Source organism: Gracilinanus agilis, chromosome 1 (assembly GCF_016433145.1).
Source record: "Gracilinanus agilis isolate LMUSP501 chromosome 1, AgileGrace, whole genome shotgun sequence".
Lineage (NCBI taxonomy): Eukaryota > Metazoa > Chordata > Mammalia > Didelphimorphia > Didelphidae > Gracilinanus > Gracilinanus agilis.
The window spans coordinates 519,221,744-519,240,764 of NC_058130.1; the positions used below are offsets into that span (position 1 = coordinate 519,221,744).

Below are 19,021 nucleotides of genomic sequence, written 5' to 3' on the forward strand. Positions count from 1 at the left end.
TGGTTATTTTCATTTGTTTATTTGTGTTTTTGGCAGCGCTTCCTGTGTTTACTCAGCTACCTCAGGATACAAGTGTAGAGGTTGGGAAGAATATAAACATTTCATGTAGTGCTCAAGGAGAACCTCAACCCATAATTACTTGGAATAAGGTAAAGCTGCAACTTTTGAAAGATAATGTTTTTTTTAAAAAGGTAAGAATTGTACTAAAGCTATAGCAGTTATTATTTTCTGATTGATTTATTACAGCTATGCTTTTCTCCTATAAAAGTGGCAGCTTCTTATTGTATAGAAGCAAACTGTTTCCTTTATCACCTTTAAAAAATACATCAGTGGGGATCTGATTTTGTTTCACAACTTCTCACAAATGATTTTCTTTCAATATTTACCTGGCATAGAAAGTTGGTTCAACATATATAGTTCAATTCTGCTAAGAAACAGTTATTTACCCTATATTAAATCCTTGGTCTGATGCAACAACAACAAAATGATACAGCCTCAAACTTTCATAAGGGTCCTACTTATTTCCAATTCCTCAAAAATACATCTTTATAAAGCATAGAATAAAATCTCACAGGAAGATTCTGTTGTTGTTCAATTGTTTCAGTCATGTCTGGCCCTTTGTGACTCCATTTAGGGTTTTTTGACAAAGATACTGGAATGGTTTGCTATTTCCTTCTCCAGCTCATTTTATAGATGAAGAAACTGAGGCAACCAGGATGAAATGACTCTCCCAGGGTCACACAGCTAATTTCTGAGGCCAGATTTGAACTCAGGGAGGTAAGTCTTCCTGATTACAGATGCAGGGCTCTATCTACTGAGCCACCTAGCTGTCTATAAGATATAGGGAGACATGGAGGCAACTAGGTGACTCAGTGGAATGAGCGCCAAACCCAGAAATGGAAGGTCCTAGGTTCAAATCTGCCCTCAGACACTTTCTAATTGTGTAACCCTGGGCGAGTCACATAATAGCCCTTACTACTCTTCTGCCTTAGAATCAATACACAGTACTGATTCTAAGAAAGAAGTTAATAAAAAAAATACAATTTGGGGGCAGCTGGGTAACTCAGTGGATTGAGAGCCAAGCCTAGAGATGGGAGGTCCTAGGTTCAAATCTAGCTTCAGACACTTCCTAGCTGTGTGAGCCTGGACCAGTCACTTAACCCCATTACCTAGCCCTTATCACTCTTCTGCCTTGGAGCCAATATAGAGTATTGGCTCCAAGATGGAAGGTAAGGGTTGTAAAAAAATACAATTTATGGAAGACAAAAATCTAAGCAATGTAATAAAATCACTTCTAATAGATACAAAGTCTTTACTGCTGCCATTTTGGATTTTAGCAATTACTTAGTATGATGGATTATCTCTCTACAAGCTAGTCTCCCTCTTGTGCCACAATCTAAAAGTGGCCTTGTACCCTGAGAGGTGAAATGATCTGTCCATGGTTATGTAGCTAGCAGATAGCAGAAGGTGTGCCTGACTCCACGGTCGTCACTCTGCTTCTTTAAAGAAATTTATAGAAATCTTTAAAGAAATCAAAGAAGGCCTCTAGCACATTGGGTGGACACCATTTGGGGACCTTTTATGAGTGCATGGATACATCCCTGGAGAAGTCCTGAATTTGTGAGATCCCACATTTGATTTTTTATGGAAATAATAATAATAATAATTAAGAAATTTTAATTGGGCACCTCACCCATATTTAATCACTGGGACACAATGATCATGTTTTCTTTAACTTTCAACTTTGTTCTAAGTGTCATATAATTGTCTTTTGAATCTGATCCTAAAAGAAATAACAATATTCACCCCTACCCCTATTCCCAACCACATAACAACAATAACAAAACAAAGTAACAGCGACAAGAAGCAAGCCCTGGAACGGCAGGATGTGTAGTTATTTCCAGAAGAACATGATGTCATGATGTACTAGTTGTTCACGGTTACTAAACTGAATTTTCCAGGGCTCTTTGCTGAATAAGCGTGTGCATCATCCCAGATCACTTTTTCAACAACACAGCTGGATTGCACATGCAGTTTTTCTTAAATGAGAACATTAGAACACAGCCAATGAGATTTTTAAAGGTTAAGGGAGTTAATTCCCACAAATGTTCTTAATTTGGCTGAACAAGAATTTATTAAATATCCATCTTGTGCTGAGCATTGTTCTGTGCAGATGAGACACTGTGGAGAAGAGCAGTTTCTATATTATCAGACAATAATTTGTGCAGGTTTGATATATCAGAACTGACATCTGGTATCCGAAAATATTTCTGTTATTTTCTTGGGGAGTTTCTCAAGGCTAGGTTAATTTTTGGTAAAATACTATCGATGGACTTTCTGTTTCATAGTCATAGGAGATGGAGTGGCCAAAAAGTTTAACAATCATTCTATTCAGATGATTTTCTTCTTTCTTCAATTCATAAATAAACCAGGGTTTTTGTATAAGGCAAAAACTTGAATCGTCAGACTGTTATATTTTTAGACATTGGCCTAAAGCTCATTAAACATTCCATAGTTAAAAGAAGAAGATAGCTTGTTAACTGTCCTTTTTATAATACCAGCCATCATTTGTGAAAGCACTTTTATGTATGTCGATTCTTTGGATCCTCATAACGATCTTGTGAGGTAGATGCTGTTACCTCCCTTTTGCAGAGGAGGAAATTGAGGCACATAGAGATTAAGTGACTAGCTCAGAGTCACATAGACAGTAAGTATATGAGACAGATCTCTCATTTGGTTCTTTTGACTCCTAGTAACCAACTTTATTAATTATGCCACCTAACATCCCATTTTATCTCAAATATTCATTTCAGAGGCTATCCATGGTGCTAAAACACTAATACAAAATTCAATTCATCCTCAGCTCACTATCTTCCTTTACAACTGATGATATACCACAGTTATATGATATATATGATATATATGATATATGATACATATATACATATATCACAAAATATATAAATGATATATTTATATTTTATTATATATTTTATATTTTGTATATCAGATATATATGTTTTATATATTATATATTTAAGTATGCACATGTGAGAGATTGTTTGACCCTTTTTGCTATCTAATTTTCCTGTTTCCTTCCCTGTTAGTTGTCATATTTCAGTGCATTAGCTTTGAGCTAATCCTTCTCGAGGTTATTGGTTTTTTTTTTTATAGAAATTTGTGGAAATAATAAATATTTTTAATTGGGCATTTCATCAATATTGAATTACTGGAGCATAGCTATTCTTTCGTATTTACTTGTTTCCTCTAATTTTCTTATAAACATCATGCCATTGATGTCTGATTCTGGTCCTTTAAAATGCAAAGGCAGTACCATTGAAACAGAAATCCCCACACCAGCCACCCTCCAGTCTCTCTGGGGGATTTGAGGGTCTAGCTATGTTTCAGAGGCATGGAACAGATTTCCTGATAGATAAGTCACACTGTCTTGCTTGACACATTTTAGCTCTCAAAAAAGCTACCCATGTAGCAACAAAAATAAAAGCTAGTGCATTACACTTGATATGGGAACTCAAAGTTTTTCTACACTCAAAATAAGCTTTATGTGACCTGACCTAACTCTTTTCCCTCCTTGCAAGGTGGCTAAAGAGGAATTTAATTTTTCATAGGTTTTTTTAGCATCATAGATTGTCTTTGAAATGAATGTTTGAGATAAAAAAGGGACAAGTTAGGTGGTACAGAGGATAGAGATGGTTACTTGGAGCCAGAAGAGCCATATTAGAATCCTGTCTCAGATACTTGTTATTGCCCCTGACACGGGACTGTTCTGGGATTTGATTACTTTCCTCAGGGTTGTATAACAGGATCTCTTCCTGGCATCCACTCCAGTTGCCTTATTTTACAGATAAAAAAATTAGAGGTTCAGAAGGAAGTTTGAGAAATTTTCTTATAAGTGTCTGTCCTCAATAATCAACTCAATTTGCCTTGAATTCCTGGTTTTTGTTCAGCTTTTGCTCATCATCCTTTCTATTCCTACAATGGACTCCCCTTCTATGAAATCATTCACTTCCTACTTAACTCAACTTGGTCACCATCTCTTTTCATGGCCTTCCTCTCTACATTTATTATAGGTGTTTGTTTGTTTGTTTTTCTAAACACTTACCTTCTGCCTTAGAATCAATTCTATGTATTGGTTCTAAGGCAGAAGAGCAGTAAGGGCTAGGCAATGGGGGTTAAGTGACTTGCCCAGGGTCACACAGCTAGGAAGCGTCTGAGGTCAGATGTGAACCCAGGATCTCCCATCTCTAGGCCTGGCTTTCAATCCACTGAGTCACCCAGTTGCCCCCATTATAGTTTTTATCACACACACACACACACACACATGTTTTATTTTACTTATTAGAGAGTAATCCCCCTGAGGGTCAAGATGCTTCATTTCATCTTTTTACCCAAGCATCAAGCATAGTTCCTTGAATGTAAAAGGCACTTATTCATTTTTTGTTGAATTTTTTGAAATATTAAACAACATGGGCTTTGTGACAAGTGTGTTTTTTTCTTAGACTTTGAAGGACCTTGGCTTACTTCAGGTAACGGTGAGATTTCTAGAAGTCTTTTTTCAGAAACATTTACTACAGATGTGAAAAAATAATCACAACTGAAAATGAAGATTTTAAAGAAATTAAAGATTTTCATAACAACTTTCTTTTTGAGCTATGAATTATAAACACTTTCCTTTCCTTCTCTCTTATTTAAAAAAATCCTCCATAGGCAGGTGTTCAGATCACGGAGAGTGGCAAATTCCATGTAAATAGTGAAGGTACCCTTACTGTCAAGGATGTTGGGCAAGCAGACCAGGGAAGATATGAATGTGTTGCAAGGAATCACTTTGGATTTGCTGCCACTAGCATGCTACTCACAACCATTGGTAAGCTGTTATTGATTTTTATCACAATAGAGCATATCACAATAGGTTTGTTTAAGGATTAAAATGAGCAAGAAGCTATAGAACCAGAGGGACAGAAGTTTTTAAATACCTTTTAATGGAAAAAAATACTTTCAATCTATCTTCCAGGATTGTTGTGAGGATTAAATGTAATAATATTTTTAAAACAATTAACATCATGCCTGGCACATAGTAGAAGCTCTCCAAATGATAGCTATCAACATCATCATTCTCATGATTATTAAAAAGTATTCAATATTTTTCACTAAAAAGAACTGTGTCTTTATAATCCAGATATGTAGATTAAAAATGGAAAGCTCATTTATCTAATTGATTTTCCTACGTGGCAACAATTTACAGGTAACAGTTGATTTTTCATTTTTGTTGTTGGGAGGATTAAATAAGATAATCATTGTAAAGTGCTTAATACCATGCCTCGCACATAGTAAGTGCTATATAAATGTTAGCTATTATTATTAGTTCTCATATTTTCACAGATCTTTAATGGCACCAAAACACTTTTATCATAACAAGTGAATGGGGCCAGTAGGTCAATTATTATCACCCTCATTTTAGAGATAAGGAAACTTAGGCTTAGGAAAGCTTAGTGCTTTTACTGTGATCAAATTGATCATAAATGTCTGAACCAAGATTCAAATCCAGGTTGTCTGCTTCCAAATCTAGCATGGAGTTTTATAGACTTGGGCCAAAATTTTGTCACTTCCAAGCATAGTTTAAGGAAGAGTACCATTCGATAATCACGTTTGTCTAAGTGGACTAAGATGCCAGCTTCTTTCTGGTCTATGCAGAAAGAACATTCTTTTACTGTGTGTAGAACTGATACATGTCAGAAGAATCTATGTGTAGTCAGATCTGAGGACAGTATAATGAGATATGATATTCTGGATCTTGGCATTATAAGGAGTAGTATTGATTTATTATCAAAGATTCTACAGTGAGCACTCATCAAAAGCACATAAAGTCTGTATGTGCTAGCTAGCACAGACCAATTTTTCATATTGGCTCTGAAAGTCTTTTTTTCTAGCTTACAGCCATCAGCTGAAATTAACATTTCACAAAAAAGCAATTGAAGGGTTGTTTTATTTTTCGATCTCCCGTCTCCATAGAAGTGGAAAGATTTTCAAATATTGACTTAAAATTTCCATTTTTTTCTCTTTAATAGTCTAAATCTTTCTTATAGGGCCAGAAAGGCTATCAAGTATTTTTATCATTATAACTCTGTGCCAAAAAAAAAATAGATTTGGTTTAGACAAATATCTTCCTTTTAAAAAGAGTATCTAAGTTCCTTATAAATGAACAGATTTATAGTTGGTTTAAATTTCCTATGACTCAGGCACATATCTTTCAAATTTATATAAGCTATTTTCATTACTTGCATTCCAATGTAAATATATTTTAAATTTTTTGTAAACTTTGTTTAATCATCTTCATTTGAGACTAGTACAAATATTTAAAGATAGAGTTAGAAATATATGTACAGTTATAATAACCAGAAAATTTGGTATTCCAGTTAAAATTTTTTGCCAAAAATTTTCTAATATACTAAAAACTTATTTTCTTTTTCCTGTGCCATACCATTCTATCTTTTTCTGGCCCAACATCCATTAACCTGCAACAATGGTGCTGAAAACCAATTATCTAAAAAAAAATTAAAGAACTCACTTCGGGTCCTTTTCTATGTAAAAATGTAAAAATCTTGTAAAAAGAAATTTGTGGTTTGGAGACTCAATGGTATTTTAGAAAATTAAAAAAAAAAAGAATTTTCACTGAGAACATTTTTTAAGCACTTACTAGGAGCCAGGCAATGTGCTAAGTGCTAAAGATACAAACTCAACAAAACAAAACAAAATGGTTATTTCCTCTCTTTATAGCCTCCGGGAGATATAACATAAAGTGAAACAAGGAAATCAGTCTAGAAGGAAGGTGGGTAACCACATGAAGGCCAGACAGCCCATGTGGAAGGAAGCCAGAAGCAGTTACTGAGCAGCATGTTTCAAGCAGGGACTCACCTATCATTGACTTTGCCAAAGGGTAGAGTTTTGTCTGGGATTTTATTAGCATACCTTAAGCCAAAAGCCTTTCTTAAAGAAATAATCATTGGAAATTTAATGACTACCAGCAAAAACAAGCATATATATATATATATATATATATATACAAATTTGAAATGATTGTATGTAAAACGGTTAATTTCAGTTTATTTAAAAGGCATATATTTTCTTTAATAAGATAATAATGTTCTATTTGTTTTGTATTCTATTCCAAACTATTTCTTTCTATTTATTTTGTTGCTTTAATATTTTGTAAACATTATTGCAGTGTTCATATGTATTATTATCTTGATTGTTTTCATTTATCTTTATTTCCTGATTTCTTTTTATTCTTCATACCTGTAATTTCTTATATTTCAATAACATTTGATTGGATCTATCCACCATATTTTGTTTAGCCAATATCCAGTCATAGGGTAAATGCATTTTAATAGATTTTTGTTATTATAAATAATACTATTATGAATACCTTTGTCCATCTTGGTATTTTTTAACCATTTCATTAGCACCTTTTGAATATTGCCCTAGTAGGAGGAATCACTGGGTGAAAGGGTATGAATAGTTACATAGCATTTATTGCATGTTGTCATATTGTTGTATAAACTAAGTGCCTTTACTGAAAATACCATTTGTTGTATCTATCTAAAAACACACTGGCACTTAGTATTTTTAGTAAAACATATACCCTTAATCTCTTCCCTCCTATCTTTTTTTTTTTAATTACTTGATTTAATTTTTTTTTTTACATTAAAATTCCAAGGTAACTCTCTCTCCTCCTTTCACTAGAAAAAGGCATCATTTGGCACAAAAAAGTATATATAAAACTATATCTTGCTTATTGTTATTTAATTAGTTCTTTTTTTGGAGTTGGACATATGCAAGTCATTCTTCAAGCAATATGTACATAATGTTCTTTTGGTTCTGCCCATTTCACTTTTCCTAGTTTCATGTAGGTCTTTCCATGTTTTTTTAAAAAATTAACTTGCTCATCATTGTTTACAGCATAGTACTGTTCCATCAAAATCATATGCCAAGGAGCAACTGGATAGCTCAGTGGATTGAGAGTCAGGCTTAGAGATGGGAGGTCCTAGGTTCAAATCCAGCCTCAGACACTTCCTAGCTGTGTGACCCTGGGCAAGTCACTTGACCCCCATTACCCACCCTTACCACTCTTCCACCAAGGAGCCAATACACAGAAGTTAAGGATTTTAAAAAAATCATATGCCACAACTTGTTTAGCCATTCACCAATTGATGGGCATCCCCTTAATTTCCAGTTCTTTACCATCAAATAAATATTGCTGCTATAAATATTTTAGAATATAGGAGTCCTTTTTCTTTTTCCCTGATCACTTTAGGAAATAAAGCTAATAGTGCTATTGCTGGATCAAAAGGATGCCCAAAGCATTATTAAACTGTGTATACTTTTTGACCCTCCTGTTTTTTCCTACCATTTCAATATTTACCTACTACTTCAAACATGCCTATCACTCCCTAAAGTTTAAAAAACAAATAACTTCACTAGGTCCTACTGTTGCCTCAAGCTATCATGCTTTTTCTCTCTTCCCTTTCTTACTCAAACACTAGAAATAAAATCATTACACTAATGGTTTCTGCCTCCTTTCCTCTTCCTCTTTTACCCTTTGCAATCTTTCTTCTGATTTCAATGATCTTCTGAAATTGTTCTCTTTAGTCATTACTGATTTTTAAATGGCCAAATTTCATGCTATTTTTTCCCAGTCTTTTATCCTTCTCAAACACTTTATTGCATTTGACATTATTGATCACCCTCCCCTGGAGATGATTTCCTCTCTGGATTTTCATGACAAAACTCTCTCCTAATTCTCTTCCTACATGTTTGACCTATTCTTCTTAGTCTCTTTTGCTAGTTCACCATCCAGAACAGCCCTTGTCCCCAATTTTTGTGTTCTCTGAAGCTCTTAATAATCCTAGTCTTCTTACTCTACATTCCTTTTCTTGGCTATCGTGGATTTAGACAGTTTCTCTGGCTTTAATGTTGATATATCCTAGGTATAAATTCCTGATTTCATATAGACTCTAATCTCTCCCTTTAACCTCAATCCCAAATCACCTATTAGATGTTAAAAACTGGGTGTTCCAAAAGTACCTCAAACTTGTAAAAAGGAATTCTTTATTTCTTTTTTTTAACAGAGACATGGAGGTCCTATTACCATAGAGATGTGTAGGGATTAAGCAGGTTTTGGCTAGGCTGAATTGGATTGGAACTTTGTGGGGTGTTTTTTATTAGCAGTAATTATAGGCAGTTATAGGTAGATAAAAGCAGTTTTAGATAGTAGTTATAGGCAATTATAGGATAACTAGTATAGACATTAGGAAAATTTCTTTCTCTACCTCTTTCCTATAGTTCCCTCTTTTACTATATTCATTTTACTATATTCTTTTGCTGTCTCTATTTTAATAAAATGAAATTGTTAATTGTTAAAAGCTGCTAGAAGTTTTCTTTTCTCTAGCTTAAAGGGATAATATTAATTTTACAACTCTACTATATTCTCATTAAAACATAAATTATTAAAAGCTGCTCTCTTATTTTGTCAAAACCCTATTTTAACCCTTACAAACTCAACATGTCCATTCATTATATTTCTTCCCAACTCACCCCTCTCCCCAAATTCCTCATTTTTGTCAAAGGTATCACTTTCTAGTCTCCTCTATTTGCATTTTACATTATCTTTGATTCTTCACTATAGCTTGCTTCATAAATCCAATCAGTTGCCAAAATGTGCCTTTTCTTTTCCTATGACATTTTTTGCATCTGATCTTTATTCTTTATTCACCAAAGTACCTTCTTAGTTCAGACTCCCATTATCCTTTGTTTAGATCAATGTAATCTTTTTCTAATTGGTCTTTCCATGCCAAATCTCAACCCATTTCATTCCATCATTCACTATGCTGTCAAAAAGATTTTCTTCAAAGACAGATTTTCTTACTCAATAAATGTCAGTGGCTCCCTAGTACCTCTAGGATCAAATATCTCTCTCTAGCTTCTAAATACCTTCACAACCTGGCTGAAATCTATTTTGTCAGTCATTGGACATTATTTTTTCTCCTGTACTCTGTAATTTAGTCAAACTAACCTTTCTGTTCCTTACCCAGAACATTCTATCTCTCCTCTCTCCACCTTTGATCTAGCTGTCTTCAATGTCTAGAACATACTTGTTCTTTATCTCTGCCTCACTGAGTCTCTCTTTCTTCAAGACTTTGCCAAGGCACCACCTTTTACATGGAATCTGTCCTGATGCCCTCACTGCCAGTTTCCTCCATCTCAAACTATTTTGCTTTTATTATGTTTATATTTATTTTGTATATACCTCTTTATATATTATCTCTCCCCCTTTAGAATATAAGCTTAAGAGTGAGAATTGTGCTTTTTAAAAAAATTTATTTATATCTCCACTATTTATGACAGTTTCTGGTACATAGTCATCCCCTTAATAAATACTTATTCAATGACTGATTAATGGCACAAAAAAGAATGCCAGAATTATTTTCATTTTTAATATTTAGAGTGTTGTTAATTTTTTTTCTAATCAGTCTTTTTTTTTTTTTGAGAAAGACTGTAGGAACATAGACTTTTAGAGTTAAAGAGGGTCTGAGCATTTCTACTTGACACTATCATTTTACGAGGGAAATGAAGTCAAAAGCAGACAACTGACTTTGCCAAAGTCAAATAACCAGTTGGTAGTAGAACAATGAATTGAATACAGGTGTCTTGATTCTCAGTCTAGTACTTATTGAATGGTCATGTAGCATAATATGCAGAAAAGCATTAAAAGTGGGAAAAATAATCACCCAACCAAGAATTAAATATAAACATAAAAAACATAGAGAAGACTTAAATAGAAACAACTAAATAAAAAACTGATATTTTTTACTTCTTGATCCAAAATATTTGAAAAATGTAGATTTAACATGTATTTCCAGGTAATAGAACAGTTGGTGAATGTTTTCAAGTTTGCATGTCGAAACTGCAACTTCAAGCTGCCTGTGAGCCCCTGTATTACCCCAGAGTGTGGAGGGAGGAAGTCCTGGCTTTGGGTGGCTGGACAGAGGGGCAGTGCATACAAAAAATGCCCTTAGGTGCTGGGAAGAAGGGGAAGGGAGCAGCTCCTCCAGTGCTGGCTCGGCATGTGGGCCAATACTTCACCAATGCTGCAACAGAAGATGGTGTATTTTTGAAATCATACTATAGTGTTATAAACAATTGTAAATTATAGTCATCTAATCACATTAAACAAGTGAAGTTAGTGGCTGAGTAACATTGATTTTATTGCACATGTCTGCTTACCTACAAAATTTATTCATTCACAATAGATCTTCTAGTCAGTGCAAATTAAAAAGGTCCTGCATTATACAAAATAGGTAAGTTAATACTTAGTTTTGCCTTTGTCAAATGCTAGCAGCAATGTTAATAATGAAGCTTTGTTGTTGAAAAATTCAAACCTCTAATTAAGCTTAATACAGTCCTCATTTAAATGCACATAGAAGCTGGTGCTATAAGCACTCTTTTATCCTAAGGGAACATACATTTGATTTGATGCATTTTAAAGATAAAATTCCACAAAACAGCATACTTTTAAGTTTTTGCAAGTATTATCCTGTTTGCATTGCTGTGAATTTTGATTTAGAATTGGTTGATGGTAGAAATATCTTCAACATAAAACTTGTTAGCACAATCCGAAGGTTGAAATGTGTGGGGAAATAGTAGATGATGCCATTTTTCATATACTCTCTAAAGAGACTTGTGATGTCCTCCTAGGCAAATGAACTCCATTTACATGTTTAATGATGCAGAGTGATGAGCAAGGAAGATTTATTGAAGTTCAAAGAAAATTATGTAAAAAAAATTGTCATTAATCCCAATTTGTATGCAAGAAATTCCTTTGGTTCCATAGCACAGTCATCAGAAATGTCAGCCCCATTCAAGGTCACTCTTTTAAAGAGATTTAAATTTGATAGGGCACTTTGAGTTGCATCATCTGGCTAATTTCCCTCTATGAGAAAACTACAAAACAAAACAAACAAATCTTTTGCTAGGGCCACAGAAATGGGTTACTATAGCTTGCAATCTAGGCCGCTTCCTACTAGACAAAGTCTAGGAATGATCACTTTTTGATATAGCAGCTTTGTACAAATCTGATAATCTAATTAGGATTATTAAAAGCCAATGAGTCATCAAAGCTATGTAGTAAAGTCTAAATATGAGGATGAATGATTATTATCTGATCATCTTGCCATGAATGCAGTAATATCTAGTTATTGTGTATCTTAGATGAGCTTTAAAAAATATTATTTAAAACTAACAAACACCCTAAAGGTGAGATTGTTGACAGAACTTCACACTATTCTTGGATATTTCTCGTTTGGCAGGAGAGGGGGTCCAGAAATGTAATTTTTTAAAAAAGTAGAGTCTTCACACTAAAAATCATGCCATTTTAGCTCAATAATTCATCTTTAACTTAATCTACGAGAAAGACATGACAGTAAAATGTTTAATCCTAGGTTTACATGTAGTGTGTGCTGAGATTGATCAGGTACATAAATGTCTAAAAAGTAGTATCTCATGTCTCCTTTTTAAAGTTTGGTTTTTAAGTGAAATTTAGTTTTTAATTAAAGATAACTTTATTTTTAGTTTATATAATTTGAGATAAAAATAAGCTCCTTTATGATTGAATATTCAGTAAGCATTCACTTTTAGAAATAAAATAATATTCTTAGGGTATGAATCCTAATGAAATGTATTTTACATACATGTGGGCTCAGTGACTTTCTAGAGTATATACTAGAGATCTGAACCTGTGTCTTCAGGATTCTAAGGCCAGTCCTCTGTCTCACTTCTCTATTTACCTTATGATACTATAGAAGAATTTTTTTTTGCTTTAAAAAACTCAACCTTAACTAATTGTCTATTGATCAAAGAAATCTTTAAAGAGAGTAGGTTCATAAATTTACAGGAGAAATATGAACCAGGTTTATTTACCAGGGTTATAGTATATGGAGTTAGAAGGGACTTATGTGTCTTATAAGTCACAGAATCTAGCATTTGAGAGTTGGAAAGTACCTTAGTAATTATCTAAGAAGCTTGATTATTGCATACCTGACAAGTTGTTGTACAGCTTCTACTCAAAGCCAGCCAAGGACGGTTCTTGGCTATACCTTTTAATGGGATGATGCCCATTCCACTTTGGTGGAACTCTAATTGTTAAGAAGGTTTTTGGTTTTGTTTTTTTTCTGGACACCAAATCTTATTTTTTTCTCTCCTCAACCAAGATGGATTACTCCTGGTTCTTCCTTCTGGGTCCAAATAGAACAAGTCTGATACCTTCTCCAGAAAATAAGACCTTCAAAGCTCTTGAAGAGAGGTATCATATTGCCTCTTCTCCAGGCTAAATAAGTCAGTTCCTCACTCAATTAGTTCCCATGTGACATGAACTTGAGGATCTTCACCATCCTGATTACCTTCCTCTGGACACTCTGTGGCTTATCAAGGTCCATAACTCATGATGCCATCAACTAAACACATTCTAACAATGGACATAGATAGTGTGACTATTATTTTCCTCTTGCTGGAAACAATTTCCCTCTTGATGCAGCCCAAGGTTTCATTATCTTTTTTTAAATTTTGACTGTCACATCATGCTATTGAGTAATATTGAGCTTTGCATTCCACTACAATCCTCAGATATATATTTTTCAGAATGGATGCGATATAACCATAAATCTTCCATCTAATATTTTTGAAATTGATTTTTTTTGTACTCAAGTTCAAGACTTTCCATTTATTCCTATTGAATTTTATCTTACTAGAGTCAACCCAGTTCTCAACCTTGTATCAAAATGATTTCTTTTAGATCCAGACTATCATATAGATGTTAGCTATCCCCTCCAGCTTTATGCTATTTGTGATTTTGATGGTTGGTCATTTATTCCTTTAAATTACCAATAAAAATGTTAAATATTAAGATGCCAATAAAATTCCTGGTAGTTTTCACTGGAGACCTCCTGTCATGTGGATGTGGATTTTGAATCATTAATAATTACACTTTGAGTTAGGCCATTTGAAGTCTGAATCCATCCTTGTATTTTCATCAAATCCACATCTCTCCATCTTTTCCACAAGATGAGTATGAGATAGTTTTATTAACTATGTTGCTAAAATCTAAGTCAACTATGTCCCCAGAATTCCCCTCATTTACTAGTTTAAGAATATTGTAAAAATGACAACAACAACAAAGATATGAGATTACCTTTACATGATATGTTCCAGTAAAAGCCATGCTTATTCTTTGTAATCCCTGCTTCTAGATGTAAACCAATCATCTCTTTAATGGTCCATCCTGAAAATTTTCTAGGCAAACAAGTCAAATACACTGATCTATTATTTGAATAATCTATTCTCTATTTTTTTCTCCCTTCCCCTACAAAAATAGGTTAGCACTTGTCTTTCTCTCTCACCTTGTGATATCTCTCTGTTTCTAATATCTTTTCACATGTCTACTTTCTACTTTTTGTTTACTCTCTCCAAACAGAGGGAGGGGGTTTTACAGAAGTAATAGCTCTCTTAATTCATAATCATCAATCAATCAGTTAATATACAGAAGTGAAGTAAATACACTTTGCAGGACAGTAGGGTGGGCCTCATGGGAGATATCAAGTTTAGAAAAGATATGGTCTTGTATGGGGTTAAAAATTAATGGTTTGATAAAAATATGTGAAAATTATAATATGGTGGTCACTAATCTAAAGTATTATTGCTCAAAGTCAAAATGACTTTTAATAGTTTTTATTTACAAAAGAGGTGGAAAGAGTGAAAGCAGTGAAATACAAAAAAGGTAGAGAAGACATTAGCCTATCTAACTAAATATTGCTCCAGTGCTGGGCTCAGCCAGGAATTGACCTTTAACCGGAATTAAACTCTTTCCAGAAGACAGAAAGGGAAAGCTAGCTATCCATTCATCTAAGTTCCCTCCAAAAGGCAGGTCAAGCAGATGCCTTGAACTGAAGGTGACTCCTGAGCCAACTTTCTTTTTTGAGCCAACCTTCTTCTTGAAGTTGACTTCCCTAGCCCCAGAAATTCAGGGCCTTTTATAGCGTCTTCTTGTCCCTTCGCCTCTTCACAAGGGCCAATCACAGCTTCCAAATTGCCCAGCACTGCCCTGGGCAGTGGTTGTGGGAACCACTTCCCCACTTCTGGAGAAGTGAATACTCATCAAAAGAGTTCACATATTCCTGGCTGACTGAGGTGTGAATTCTCATTTCCTGGCTGATTGAGTTAAAAGGGTAGAGAGCTCTTCCACCTAGTACTAAGTAGGGTGTTCAAGCTTTTGTTGATTCAATTAAAAAGTAGTCAAAGGAGAGTTAATCCTGTCTTCACTATCTAGGGAGATACTAAGTAGGGGTACTTAAGTTATTGTTAACCAAGTGTTAACTCAAAATAGACAAAAGGAATAAAGCATTCCCTTTCACAAGTATGAACTCAGAAAAGACAAAGAAAATAAAGAATTCCCTTTGACAATCCTCCCTGTGATTCTTTGGGAGACTAGTCTCCCCAGTGAATCATTTTACATAATAAGAAATTACAATAGTTAGAGATAAAAGGGAAATGAAAGAGAAAGAGGGAACAAACCAATGCTTGCTAGGTGCATTGACAATAAGCCAATTAGGGGGCAGTCAGCTTTGGCATGAGAGTTTACATTCAGAATAAATGTGTTCAAGCTCCCCACAGTTCAATCAGTTATGCTTCATGGTTCATTCTGGGTCTTCTGATGCTGTGGAGGTTTCTTCATTCATCTTCATGGTACCTTCTTCAAATAAATCCTTTTCAGATTCAAAGAGTTATCGAGCTCTTTCCTGAAATGTTCTGTCTCAAGAGTTTTTTTTAGTTTTATGAGAATTATACAATCCCTATAACAATTATACAATCCCCCCTGAGGAGGGTGTTGCAATCCCTATGACAATTATACAGTCTCTACTCTCAGGCGTGTTGTCAGTCTGAGTACTTAATTCTTTTTGGAGCCCAATGTAAAAAGAAAAAATATGGGATTTTGTTTTAAAACCAGAATCTGATTCTAGGGCTCAAGCATTGCATCAATAAATCTCTGTAGCAATTAGTCTTTAGTTGGAATTAGTCTTTATTTCACTATAATCTTTAACAACTCTCTTGAAACAAAATATAATGATGACTTAGGAGAAAATATTTTAATGTTTTTGACACTAATATACTGAGGGATTTATGCATGGATATATGAATTTCACCATGTGAGCACTCTTCAATGATATTAACCACCATTCCTCTGAACCTTAATCACCTGGAATATTTCTTATCCATGTTTTCACCTATATCCTGCATAGACAATCTGTTCAAGGTGCTAGAGAGCTTCCTTTTAGAAGTAATATGTCTTTCCTACAGTCTATCAAATGTCTTCTTCTCATTAGACTCCTGACCCACATTCTTTTCCTTTGTCCTTATCTTCAAGTTGCATCCCTGATTATATTCTTTATTCTGTCTCTTACTTTGCAAGTCTTTTTTGGTAGCAGTCAATCAAGAAACATTTATTAAGGGCCTTCTATATACAGGTCATTGTACTAATAGATAGTTATACAAATACAAATTTTAAAAAATGAATCCCTGGGGCAGCTGGGTAGCTCAGTGGATTGAGAGTCAGGCCTAGAGACAGGAGGTTCTAGGTTCAAATCCAGCCTCAGACACTTCCCAGCTGTGTGACCCTGGGCAAGTCACTTGACCCTCATTGCCCACCCTTACCACTCTTCCACCAAGGAGCCAATACACAGAAGTTAAGGGTTTAAAAAAAAAATAAAAATGAATCCCTGCTCTCAAGGAGTTTGTCATTTATAGCATAGTGTGACCTTCTTGGGCCCATCATTGGATGAGAGATTTAGAATTGGTAGAGACCTTAGGCATCTCCTACTCTAGGGTTTAACAAAGTATGGCCAAAGAACCAAATCATATAGTCCCTGGAACTAAGAATATATTCTATATATTAAAATAAAGCTTTATTTTTTGTTTTAAAACATTTTAAAGTAAATTTTTTATTGTATTTAGGAATATAAAAGCCATTCTTATCTCACAGTTTTCTGATCTAGTCTAAACCCCTTATTTCACAGAGGGGAAAACTGAGACCTGAAGAGATTAAAGTGGCTTACCTAAAATCATACAGGCAACGATTATAGATCCTATGCTCTATTCATAAATTCTTTGATTAGGTCCCCCCTTAATTCATGTATTCAAAAATCTTCTCTTAAACCTGCACTATTAACATGGAATGTGTTCATCATGATCTTCAGAAATGTAAACTTTCCTACTGAAACCTTAACTGGTGGAGGGAGGACCCATGCAATGCCATCCTATTCTGAAGGTTATTTCTGTTGTCCAGAAGTCTCTATAGTTGAAGTATCAGGAATGAAAGACACAGTCCTCTTCTATTTTTGGAAATGGCTGTTGGGGTATAATACATAGAAACTTCTTCCCTTGAAATACCTGGTTTTTAGACACTGCCTAGGCTCAAGTCCCAAAGGTTTCTCCCAAAGGTCACTCTTTACTCCTAAGGGCATCATTTTTACACTGGCTGCAAAGATTCTCTCTTGACTGATTTCTAGATTACTATGATTCACTCTCCAGATCATTCAAAATTTCTAAGGTCAAAAATTCTCCTTCTTTCATCTAGGAAGTTTTCAACTAGGATGAAACTTTTTCACCATATAGTGAATAAAAAAGATTAAGGAATAAAGCCTGTTTCTTTGAATCCACACAACCTCTGAGGGCCAAAGGCCAAAAGACCTTTCCCTTTATCGTGATGAGATGACATATTAAAAGGCCATTTGTAATACTGATGATTCTGGCTACACAGCCAGTTAGAAAAGGTTCCATTCGAACCATAAGGTTACTGATCAGGGAACTAATTACAGAATGCCTATACTTGCTCCACAGTTTCCCAGAGGGACATCCCTTATACAGCAGGACTATTTTCTCAGAAGCAAGTTCCCTCACCTCTCCATGTGGATAGGCATCATCTCAGGTGCTTTGTACATGAACCAGATGTCAGTAACACAGGAGCTCCACGTCCTTATGCATCTGGGTTTTCCGGACCATTACTAAAATGAAATAGTCCATATGCCTTTACCCATTTTTAGACTACTTTAATTCTCTGAATTTAACTGATAGAGTTTATAGACAAGATATGTTGGCAATATTACTCTTTCTATATAATAGAAAATATCACCTGGAGGTTTTTATAGTATTTTCATTTTGTTGCAAGTTGTCCCTTCTAAAATATAAAAGATGTTAAATGCCACTTACATCATGTAATTCCTTACTTTATTTTTTTTTTAAATCATGGGATTGTTGTTACAGCAATACAGGGCAGACAAGCTGGTGATAACTTTGTTGAATCATCCATTCTTGATGCCATCCAGAGGGTTGACAGTGCAATTAACTCCACAAGAAGAAATCTATTTTCACAGTAAGGATTTATTTTATTCTGTTTATGAAAATTGTTTTCATTTCAGTTCTGTTTAGCTATTGCAAGCTCCATAAATCACAACCAGGGATACTGTTATGAGATTGTCAAAATGTGTTTTCTTTAAGCTTGGCAATCCAGGCCATTGCCTAGGAATAGCAGTCATTGTCAGTTCAGCTATTGAAAGAAAAGTGAGGTTGTACAGTGCATTATTGGCCAGTGCTCATTCCCAGAGAAGTTTCTATGAATCAGATCCTCCTCTACAGAGGTAGGAAGAATCATAGATACCCAGGGGATTGGTTTCACTGTGCTTACAGCAATTAGCCAATATCCTGTGGTCACAGATTTTCCTGTTATTATTTGAGGAATTAATATACACAGAATCTAACAGTGTCACTAAACTGACAATACTGAAGTTTAAGAGATTATCTGCTTAAGGTAATAATTTTCTCCTTCCCATTTCCATTGCCCGACTATTTTAGAATAAAATAAGGGACTTTTATGGGCAAACTTTCTGAATAAGTATAAAAA

The 19,021-nt window shown here is 34.6% G+C and overlaps 1 protein-coding gene across 1 annotated transcript in view; it reads left to right on the forward strand.

The window, feature by feature from the left end:
• PXDNL (peroxidasin like) overlaps window positions 1-19,021 on the forward strand; it is a 361,514-nt gene that overhangs the window by 247,989 nt on the left and 94,504 nt on the right. The window contains exons 13-15 of the mRNA XM_044682749.1: window positions 37-149; window positions 4,729-4,885; window positions 18,385-18,493. Of these exons, the coding sequence (XP_044538684.1) occupies window positions 37-149; window positions 4,729-4,885; window positions 18,385-18,493 (379 nt within the window). The remainder of the gene's footprint in view (window positions 1-36; window positions 150-4,728; window positions 4,886-18,384; window positions 18,494-19,021) is intronic.